The 11,296-nt window shown below is 47.7% G+C and overlaps 1 protein-coding gene across 1 annotated transcript in view; it reads right to left on the bottom strand.

The window, feature by feature from the left end:
• Positions 1-2,537: 2,537 nt before the first annotated feature.
• The window catches only part of Serping1 (serpin family G member 1), a 10,790-nt gene continuing 2,031 nt past the window's right edge, over positions 2,538-11,296 (bottom strand). Inside the window, exons 3-8 of the mRNA XM_055600116.1 lie at positions 10,951-11,296; positions 9,376-9,510; positions 6,796-6,999; positions 6,462-6,598; positions 4,999-5,218; positions 2,538-2,997 (exon numbers count right to left, since the gene is read on the bottom strand). The exon at positions 10,951-11,296 is cut by the window's right edge and continues 306 nt beyond it. Of these exons, the coding sequence (XP_055456091.1) occupies positions 2,744-2,997; positions 4,999-5,218; positions 6,462-6,598; positions 6,796-6,999; positions 9,376-9,510; positions 10,951-11,296 (1,296 nt within the window). The 3' untranslated portion in view covers positions 2,538-2,743. The remainder of the gene's footprint in view (positions 2,998-4,998; positions 5,219-6,461; positions 6,599-6,795; positions 7,000-9,375; positions 9,511-10,950) is intronic.

The raw sequence follows: 11,296 nt of genomic DNA, 5'->3' as shown, positions 1-11,296 counted from the left end.
AAGTCTCTACAAATAAGGACAACCTGTTAGGCAATTGGAAATATGGCCAGAGTGATTCATGTGTTCTTACATCCAAACTCTGCAGAGTAACTTTTAGAGTCTTGTCTTTAAGAGGTAGAGATTCTGTCCTTATTCCTTGAATTTGAGCTCGTCTATTGACTAACTGACCAATGTAATTAAGCAAGAGTGATGTTGTGTTTCTTCCAAGCTTCACATCCAAAAGGCCTTGTAGCTGTGTGGGGTGGTGGTGAGAGATGCATTTAATCCTAGCACTTGGGAGGGAGAGGAAGGCAGATTTCTGATTTCGAGTCTATCCTGGTCTACAAAGTGATTCCAGAACAGCCAGAGCTACACAGAGAAAACTTGAAGAGAGAGAGACAGACAGAAAGACACACACACACACACACACACACACACACACACAGACACACACACAGACACACACACACACACACACACACACACACACACAGACTAGGCTCTATGAAAGTGAGATCACATGGACCAGTTGGCTGGGTGATTCCTCACCATCATGTCCCAATGTGCAAAGTCAAATCTCTTCACACAGTCCACATTAGTACAGAAGAAGGGCATGCAGACAGCTCTTGGACAATAAAGCTGAAGTGGGGATCTTTCCATGCAGTTGGGGTGACTCTTGTTTGATTCTTGGTCTTGACTGGAAGACAAATTATGAGGAAGATTTGGCCCAAATTCTGAGGCTTTGTTTGGTTTTGCCTAGCCTGCATGAGGAGCGAGAAACTGAAGGGAAGTCTGAGGATCAGAGCAGAGCCATCACAGGAAAATAACAAGAAAAAGAATAAGCAATGATTATTGCTCCATGTCATCTCTTCTCCCATTAGGAATGCTTTGACCTCAGCAGAGCATGCACAAGTCAAACAATTATAGGAACCGAAGTTCCAACTTTCAGGAATAAATCTATTGGCTACTGTGATGGTTTAGTTGAGAATAGCCCCCTAGGCTTTTATGTTTGAATAATTAGTCCCCAATTGGTAGGACTGTTTGGGAAGGATTGGGAGGTGTGGCCTTGTTGGAAGAGGAATATCACTGGGTCTCGGCTTTGAAGTTTAAAAAGCCAGTGCTATTCGAAGCCAGTGTTCTCTCTCTCTCTCTCTCTCTCTCTCTCTCTCTCTCTTCCTTCCTCCCTCCCTTCTTCCCTCATACTTGTGGATCCCTATCATGATGCTCATGGACTGTCATCCCCACTTCACTCCCCCTCCTCAATGGCATGATTGCTGAGAGCATGATTGCCTGAGAGAAAAAGTGAAGTAGGAACTTCTGGGGCCGATGGGGACCTCAGAGGACGAGAAACAGACTTCCCAGGAGGCAGGCTCCATCGAGCAGCTTGTTTAATTGGGGGAACGAAGGCTTTTGGGGTGAGTGTACACCATTGGTTGGGCTAAGGTGTTGGCAATGCCTTATCTGCCTAGGGAGAAAGTCTAGGTGCTTGTTGGCACATCTTCACAGTCATTGCTTGGCACATCTTCACAGTCATTGCTCATGTTTGGCATGTCAGCGTAGGTGCGCACACTGTGTGTATACCTAGAGTCCTTACGGAGGGGGAAGGTGTCAGATGTCCTGGAACTGAAACTGCAAAGAGCCATGAGTTGCTGTGAATGCTGGGAACCGAATCCAGGCCCACTGGAAGGACAGCAAGGAATTTTAACCACTGAGCTCTCTCTCTGGGTAAGGATTGTGCCAGGTCAATGGCATTTGTGGTCTTCAATTAATGGCTGTCTATCCTCTAACTTTGTGGTGGCTTTGCACTCTATGTCCTGATTTTACCATGCCAATTGTTGATGGGAAATGGTGAACTTGATATAAGCAGACATGAGAGAAAGAGGCTGTGTTAGAATACAGGTCATCCTGGTGGCAGGACATAGGGACATATAGAAGAGTGCCAAGACCCTTGTGGTGGTGTGGAGAGGAATGGCCGCTTTGGCTCGTGTGTCTGAACGCTTGGCCCATAGGGGTAGCATTGGGAGGTGTGGCCTTGTTGGAGAAAGCGTGTCACCGCAGGGGTGGGCTTTGAGGTCTCAGATGCTTCAGGCCAGGCTAGTGGCACAAAGCTCTTTCCTGCTGCCTGAGGATGGAGATGTAGAACCCTCATCGCCTCCGCACCATGTCCGCCTGCACGCTGCCATGTTCCCACCATGACGATAATGGACTCAACCTCTGAAGCTCTGAGCCAGCCCCAGTGAAATGTCTTCCTTTATAAGAGTTGCCGTGGCCACGGTGTCTCTTCACAGCAGTAAAACCCTAACTAAGACAACCACCAAAGACCAGTCATCCCCAAGCAACCTGCTAACTATGGAAGATGCATTCACATGCCAGGGAAGGTCAGCTAGTCAGAGGAGCAAGACCACTGGCCAGTCCTGAGACACGGATGAAATGATAAGCATCGATGTTTTTAAGCCACTGTGTTTAGAGTGGCTTTTTACACAGCAGTGAGTAGCTGATGCAGGAAGCATGCTAAGTCTTGTTTTCTGATACTGAGGTAACTCGTACCCAGAGACAAGTAAGAGAAGAAAATGTCTGCAAGTTTTATTTGTAGAGTCTGGCAAGCTTGAACCATAAAAGCTGAAAAATGTTTAGAGAGTTGCCATTGGGGTTGGAGGATGGAAACAGTCCCTCTGCCAGGCCCCAAGGCTGGAAGTGGCTAGGGCAGGCGGTAACGTGGTGAGCTGAAGCTTGGCTGGCCGGCCTTACAGGTCTCCTGCCTGTCTCAGGCCCTGGGGTCGTATATGCGGCCCATGAAGACTGGGAACTTGTGTTGCTGGTCCCAGAGCACGAAGAGGAAAGGTTGCTGCACCTCAAAGATGACTAAGTTTCGGGCCACAGAGATGGAGGAGACTCCAGCCGCCTCCACGCCTGTCTCTGTCAGCTCCAGTAGCGTCTGGTGCTTCATGGTAGACACCTGAAGATCTGGGTCCTCGGTCAGCCCGCACAGGTTGAGATCGTAAGTGAAGTCAAAGAAATCTGGGGAGGCAGGAGACAACAGAAGAATGAGATGAGATCAGACACCAGCAGGAAGCTCCAGGTGGATGGAGACTCTGCTCTTAGTTTCCTGGGTTAGTCTCAGATTCCCACAGTCTCTTCCTCCTCAGATTCAGTATATCATGGCTTCTGGTCTGGCCAGTGGGAGCCGTGTCAGCAGGCCCAGCCACCACTCTCAAGAGGCAAGAGGCCTGCTCTCTGCCCACCAGCTACTCTCCCCTGAAAAAATGACACCATACTTCCTTGTCTTTAAGGACTTTGAAAAGTAGAGATAGATAATACGCTATAAAATGAGATCACATGAGGGTAAAATTCTGTGAAGTGATAACTATAAACTAGTCTCTGTGTCTATAATGCTAGCACTTCCTTAGCAGCAGAGGCACTGGGAGCATGTTTTGTTTTACTTTTTGGTTTGGGATTTGTTTTTCTTTTTCCCCCTTTCTTTTACTTCTTTCAGAGACAGAATTTCTCTGTGTAGCCTGGCTGTCCTGGAACTCTCCCTGAAGACCAGGCTGGCCTCTAACTCACAGAGATCTGCCTGCCTCTGCCTCTGCCTCTGAGTGCTGGGTCTAAAGGCGTGTGCCATCACCAATCGGCTTAATATTTGTTTGTTTGGTTTTTTTTTTTCCAGTTTAAAAAATTATTTATATTTTTATAAATTATAGTTTGTTCACATTGTACCCCCGCTGTAGCTCCCTCCTTCATCACCTCCCAATCCCACCCACCCTCCCTCATCCCCTCCATGCTGCTCTTCAAGTCCATTGATAGGGGAGGTCCTCCTCTTCCCTCTGACCCTAGCCTATCAGGTCTCATCAGGACTGGATGCATTGTCCTCCTCTGTGGCCTGGCAAGGCTGCTCCCCCTAATACTTGGTTTTTGATCCCTGTTCCTAAAGCCCTTGCAATTCCACAGAAGTAGGAGCACTAGGTGCATCTTCTAGTCCATTATTTGGTCTTTTATCTAGAAAATCAGATTATATATCAGGTGGTCAAGTGTCAGGACAGGAGATGAGTGTACAGATCTAGCAAGAGATGAAGTCAAAGGTAAGAAAATGGTGTTTCTGTGAGAGCAGGTGAGCCAGCCCTGATGGTGTGAGTGAGGCAGAGCTACAGGGCTGAGCAACTCAGGCACCAGGCAGGCCAGACTCAGGCCTGGAGTAGGCCCACCTCAACATTACCCCATCTATGAGCTGCTGGAGCAAATGAAGGGGCTGGTCCTTCAGAAAGAAAGCTGCGGGATCTCATGACACAGGGCAGCAACAGGGTATCTGAGAGGAGTCCAGTGAGGACCCAGCACTGACAGCGCAGCAGAAGCCGGAGGCCTCGAACCACACCAATGACTCAGGGCAATTACTGCAGTGACTTATGGCAAAGCAAATAGAGCTGTTTGGGCAAGAGAGTACTCTGTGTGACACAAGCATGACACACTGCAGCATCCACAGTGAGACGTTCATTTGTTTTCATTTGGGGGAGGTGACAGGCTGGAGGGAGATATGGAAGGATGGGCAGATGAGTGGGATTGGGGTGCATGATGTGATAGTCACGAAGAATCAATAAAAAGTTAAAAAATATATTAAATCTCCCAATCAATGGGAAAAGAAGAAAATGGTGCTTCTAAAGTCTCCTGAGAACTCAGAGCTCCTAGGCGCTCAGATCTAGACGGATTTGAGTGTATCCTGTGAGGCGGTGTGCCAGCGAATGCGGCTGGGGGTGTGAATGTCCCAGGCCTTGTGGGTCACCAGTTCCAGTGAGCCACACGGCAGAAACATCCCAGAGAGCCGGAGCTCTGCGCTGCTGTTCCTGCTTGACTCCAACTGCTTCAAAGGGAAGTCGTGCACACTTTGGGCAAGTCACATAAGGTTTCTGAGTTTCAGCTTTCTCTGGCCTCCTGGGATAAAACCCCTGTCCCTTTAACTCTCATAGCTTAGAATGACAGCCACGTTCCAGCATCACCGTTTCCCCGTCCCCAGCAGCCAGCGCTCACCTAGCTTCTCCATGACTGACAGCATGTCTTGGCTGCTCTTCACTTTGACACGAGGCATCATCAGGTAAGTGGACTGGAACTTGGACAGCTCCAGCTTCTTCATGATGGCCTTGAAGACAGTGGGGCTGAGGGCCTCCTCCATGCTGTCAAGCTGGTACTTCGGGCTCTGGGGCACCATGAGCACAAAGCTCAGGTTGTGAGAGAGCTGCAGCAGTCCCACCTACAGAGCATGAGGCACAGCTCATCAGCTCCTCCTGCCCAAGCCCATTCCTGTTCTCCCGTTTCCTGTGCCCCGAGCCTGTCTCTTAGTGAATACTGTTTCAGGAAGCAGCAGGCACACGCTGTGCCATCAAGTGGCCATGTCAGTCAGTCTCCTGAAGCACGCTGGCCCTGGGGAGAGCCCAAGGAGTGAGCACAAGCTTTGGATCAAACCCTGACTAGCAATGAATAACAAAGGAGGGGTTTGGTTTCTTTCTTCTTCCTTTCCTTCTTTCCTCTCTCCCTAGTGCCTTCCCCCTTTCTTTTTTTCTTAGAAAGGATATGAGATTCTGGCTCAAAAAATCCCTCCCACTGAGACACAGAGATACACACACCTAAGCAGAAAGGGACCCGGAGATCTCCCAAGGTAGAAACAAAGCTGGCTGTGCCAGGAAGATGTTTTCCTGATGCACAGTGGTGAGGCATTGACCCCCGCCCTACAGACCGGAGTCTTGCAGTTCTAGCAAGGGAGGAACATGTAGGCACTGGACAAGGGAAAGTTACGGAGCCCAAAGTTAGAATCTTTGGGCTCCGTATTTTTCTTCTTCCTTTTTAAATTTTAAGACAGGATCTTTCCATTATATAGCTCTCTATTATGTACCCATCTGCTCTGCCTCCCAGCTGCCAGGATTAAATGTGTGAGCCACCTATTCTGTCCTGTCTCTCTCCTGACCCACTAGAATTATACTGTCCAATTTCCACAAAAGAACTTAATTCAGCCAGGCCTAATGGCACACACCTTTAATGCCAGCACTTGGGAGGAGAGACAGGTGGATCATCCAGTAACTTAACCCCTGCATATACACACACTTACCGCATATCTGCACACACACAGCTATCCATCTACAAGTGTGCGTATGCACACGCACGCACACACAGACCACTTGGCGGCTACCTGGAGTGGTGGCTGCTGAGAGAGACGCACAGAATGGAAACACGACTCACTTTCTTTTTTTTTTTTTTTTTTTTTTTTTTGCCAGTTGATGCAGTAGAGATGAATGAAGAAGCTTTAGAGTCGTGTCTAGACTCATGTCTTCCAGCCTAAAATTCCTTGCCTCGGCCAAAATTAGAGAGAGGAGAAGGCGAGGAGAGGGAGGGACTAACAGATGGAAGTTTGCAAGCAGGTCCTCCACAATGATAAGGAGAAAGGAAGTTGGGACCCTCCGGTATGTCTGAAGCAGGGTCGGAGTAAGCCAAGAGCTTACCTTGGCCTTCAGGGTCTGGTCGTTGAAATGGGCCATGGGGTACTTTTTGCTGCTCAGCATGGGCACCTTAATCACAGAGTTCTTGTAGAGAAAAGATTCCATCGTTTTTTTTTTATCAAATGTTTTCTTCCACTTGGCTGAAGGGAGAAAGGAAGACTGATTCAGGTGGGGACAAAACGGTGTTAAAGGTTCTGTTGGATTGGGTAGGACAGGCACATGGGAACATGGCATGGTGCTCTCAGCCTGGTAATGTGAGGACAGGGTAGGAGGCAGAGCTAGGTCAGTCACGGTACCCACCCGTGTAGACAGGTGGGTACAGGAGGGCTGTCCTTACCACTCAAGTAGACAGCGTTGAGCAGGATGAGGCGGGTGTCGGAGGGCAGGGTGTCCAGCAGCTTGCTGATTTTGTGGTGGGTGTTCTCAGCCACCCAGGTGTTGATGAGCTCTAAGTTAGCATCTCTATCCAGACCCAGGGCTCTGGGGCTGCTGCCATACAGACTCTGAGAGGCATTCACAAAGGCGTCTCTTATGGCCAAGTCTGAGGGGCAGGACAAGAGAGGGAAGGATGGGTCCTCTGAACAACTCCACCCCTCCCTTCAAAGAGCACACCTGCCATGAGTTTTGGTTTTGCTTTTTTTTTTTTTTTTTGAGATGGCTACATTATGTAGTTCTGGCTGATCTAGAACTCATGTAGGCCAGATTGGCCTAGAACTCACAAAGATCTGCTTGCCTGTGCCTCCTGAGTGAAGGGATTAAAGACCATCACATTATCCAGGTTTCCATGGTTCTTGCTCACTCCAATGCAGACAGAATCCTGGTGCAGGGACCAACCTGCTCCTCTATTATAGATATGTAAACCAGGCTCAAGAAAACAAGTCATGAACTAAGAAGAGCAAAACTCCTAGGCACCCTGCAGCTTCTGCTTGCTGCTGACTAGTGCCTACTGGACAGCCTTCCCGATTCAGCCTGCGTTTGACTTTCCCTACACTTGTTCTTTCCTTATTCAGCAGGAATAGACCTGTTCCCAGGCCTCAGGGGAAGTCCATGACAAGACTTCTTGACTTTTATTCTCACAGCCCAAGTCCACTGGAGAAAATTTGAGTGCTTGAAAAAGTAGACTGTTTTACTGGACTGGATAGATCAACGTATTTGATCAAAGACAAATTTGATCAAAATAGATTGAAACCTCACACAGCCTAAAAGGCAGAACCTCAGCAGAACTCTGGATGTGAGCGGAGGGGAATGTTGAATGCGGTGGAATTGCCCATTAACTCAGCAGAACAAAGGACCTGCTGGTTGTCAGTTAGTAAGGAAGCATTTTTGAGGCCTCTGTGCCATATGTTTTTTTCAGATTTATTTTAATGCCAGATGTGGGAAAACTTGGGAGGTAGAGACATGATACCTCTGTGACATCATGGCGGACATTGTTTACATAGGGAGTAAAGGCTAGCCAGGACTACAGAGAGAGAAAGAGAGAGAGGATGGAAGGGGGTTTGAAATTTAGGCAGTCTCCTTCCCTTTTTTCTTTTCTTGTATTTTCTCAGTTTTTTTTTTGTTTGTTTGTTTGTTTTTTTACAACAAATATGGCTTTTATAGTAAGGGGGGGAAAAAAGGCCAAGCATGACAGCACAGGTCTATAGTCTCAGCAACCTAGACCAAAGGATTGCCAAAAAATGAGGCTATGCTTTCAATCCTATTATACAGGAGACAGAGGCAGGCCGATTTCTATAAATATGAACCCAGCCTGGTCTATATAATGAGTTCTAGGACAGCCAGAGCTACATAGGGAGACCTTGTCTCAAAAAACCAAAAGGAAAAAGAAGTGGAGGCTATAAAGAAAGCGATCTCCGTCACTAGGGAAACAGAGGAAGAGGGCTGACAGTGTAGCTCAGCCCTGCTCTTAATCACAAAGACAACAAAGAAGACAGGAAAGACAGGAGAACATGGTTTCTCACAAAGGAAGAAGGCGAGAGTGAAACTGGGACTAAGGATTAAGCCAGGTAGAAGTACATAACTCCAGAATTTAGGAGGCTGAGGCTGGAGGAGAATCTGAGTTTGAAGCCAGTCTTGGCAACACAGCAAGACCCTATTCCAAAAAACCAAAACCAACCAGAGAAAGAAAAACCGAGAAGAGAGGGATTAGACTAAATCTGTGATTTTAAACCTCTGAGAGCAACAGAGCTGTATTTTCCAAGTCATAAACAGGCTCTGTGAGTTAGAGGCCAGCACTGAAGCGGACCACCTCCCTCTCATAGGAAGGGTGCCCCACCTCCGCCAGCCATCCTGATGCCCCTTCCCCATCACCTGCTCAGCACCTCTGCCGGTGGCCAGCTCTGTGGAACCAAGTTTGAAAACAACTGCCTAAGCTGGGCACGGTGGTGCACACCTGTAATCCCAGCACTCAGGGAGGCACAGGCAGGGGGATCTCTGTGAGTTTGAGGCCAGCCTGGTCTAAAAAGCGAGTCCAGGACAACCAAGGTTACACAGAAAACAAACAAACAAAAACAGAAACAAAAAACCCAACTGCATTAAATTATTTGTAAAGTTTATTATTATTATTTACTATTTGCTGGTATTTTCTACCTAACATAAACACGTAAACAATAACAAACTCATGTAACACGAAAGTACAAAAGATGAGTCTTAAGACTCCCTTGACCTAAAACTTAGCAACTTTTGTTCACTTTATGCTTCTATCCTCTAACCTCTAGCCCTAAGGCATGCATAGACCTTTCTTATTATAAACAATGGACAAATGCAAATGACTCTCGGGAAGGACTGCCCAGCTCTTGGAGCTACCTGAAACTTGCTGAGGCCTCCATCTGCTCTTACTCATTCCTAGTCCAGGCCCTCCATCCTCTTTCCCAGGCTTTCTTTTCCAGAATCCTCCATAGCTTACTGTCTGGATGCTCACCTGGGCTGTGGAAGATCTGAGACACAGAGGTGACACCTTTGGATGAAAAGTCCTTCAGAGCCTGGTGGACACAGGCAAAATCCTTGGGGTAGGACAGGATGCTCTCCAAGCTGCTCTTGGTGGTCTCTCCAGCCCCTGCAACAGAGGACAGAGAGATGCGGGTTCTCGGAGGAGGGATCGGAGACTCACTATCTGGGACTAGGGCTGAGGACTGGCTGGAATGGAGAGTGTTTCCTGTCATGTTTCGGTTTCAGAGTATCTGATCTGTGTTCTGGAAGACAGTCCACACATCAGAAAGAAGGTGGGACAGTCCTGAGTCATCCCACTGGACTTTACCAAGGCTTCAAACATTCCCACACATTTCTAACCGCTGTTCCGCATTCATTCTGATTTAAATGTTTGGATGTACAAAGGGTTATCCTATAAGCAGAAGCACTTGATCACTACTGTAAAAGAGGGTAGATGTTTTTCCTTATTAAGCACTTACTGTATATGTTTTTCTACCATAATAGCTAAATTTTGTCAAGAGCATTTCTCCTGGTCCAGGTATTCTAACACCTCTCCTACTGTATCTTACTAAATTGTCACTAAGCCTTCTATACAGAATACTCCCTTTCCTATTATGTAGAGGAGGACCCTGACATTTTAGAGATTATGTTATTAATTAATGTATTTAAGGCTTCAAAGCTAATAAGTGAGAGATGAATGCAGGACTTGAACTAAAGTTAATTGAAATCAACTGACTAGAAAGAGCCCCCCCGGCCCCCAGGAGACTGAGGATGTTTGAGGACAGCCTGGTGTCATACTCGGAGAGTCGGGTGCTCCCAGCCACAGCTGGATGTCAGGAAAAAGGATCTTATATGTGCAGTTTCTAGATGCATTTCTGGAACTTTCCTTGTTGGGGTATGAGGAGTGTCCTCTCTCTCTCTCTCTCTCTCTCTCTCTCTCTCTCTCTCTCTCTTTCTCTCTCCTGCCTGTGGCAATTTGTTCTTGCCTTTCGCAAATGAATCACTCTAATGGAGGCAGAGGTTTTTTTGTTTGTTTGTTTGTTTGTTTGTTTTACCTTCTAGGGAGTCAAGGCAACACGTTCTGTGACTCTTGGCTTTTAGAGGGAGATCTCACCATCTCTGCTTACCTGGTGAGAATTCACTCTCAGGAGGGGCTAAGTGAACCACTTGTGACAGCATAGCTAGAAAGTGCATTACCACGACTCTACCTTAGGTCTATCTCCGGTGACTTCATTTCCCTCATCACATTGCTTTGAACCACGGGCTGGTAACTGGGACCTTATTTCATATATTGTTAATGAGTCCATAGGGGGTTTATAAGCAATAGCACAGGATGGAGAGATAGCTCTGCTGTTAAATCTGGGCTCACAACCAAAAATATAAGCAACAGTACCTACTTACATCATTGTTAAACGAAGCAATGTTCACGAATGAAGACCTACCATCCCCATCATGTAGCCCACGTTACCGCTACTTTCCAGAGACATAGCTTTGCAGAAAGTGTTGGTGGTTGCTGATCCCTGTGGAAGGCTCCCATTTACAGCCTGGGAAGAAGTCAGAGCCTTACCAAGAAGGAGCTGCGTGAGGAGGCTGGCGATGCTGAATGGGGAGAACGCCATGTTGGTCTCAGCCTTCTTGGTAGATGAGAAGGCATGGTAGAGCTTCACAGAGAAATCTGTCAAAGCCTCTGCCAGTGTGGCCTCTGAGGAGTCTCTGTCTGAGTCAGAGCACTGCGCAAGTGGCTCTGGGCAGGAGGGTTCAGTGGGAGCCTGGGTGGGAGGATCTGTGGCTGTGGAGGTCTGGCTGGAAGGGTCCACTGGGGACTGGCTGGAAGAAGTCACAGGGGGCTGGCTGGAAGAAGTCACAGGGGGCTGGCTGGAAGAATTCACAGGGGGCTGGCTGGAAGAATTCAC

The sequence above is a fragment of the Psammomys obesus genome, unplaced genomic scaffold, assembly GCF_907164565.1.
Source record: "Psammomys obesus unplaced genomic scaffold, mPsaObe1.curated_primary_1811, whole genome shotgun sequence".
NCBI lineage: Eukaryota > Metazoa > Chordata > Mammalia > Rodentia > Muridae > Psammomys > Psammomys obesus.
The sequence above is the reverse complement of the archived record's forward strand: the minus strand, read 5'-3'. Positions and strand labels throughout refer to the sequence as shown.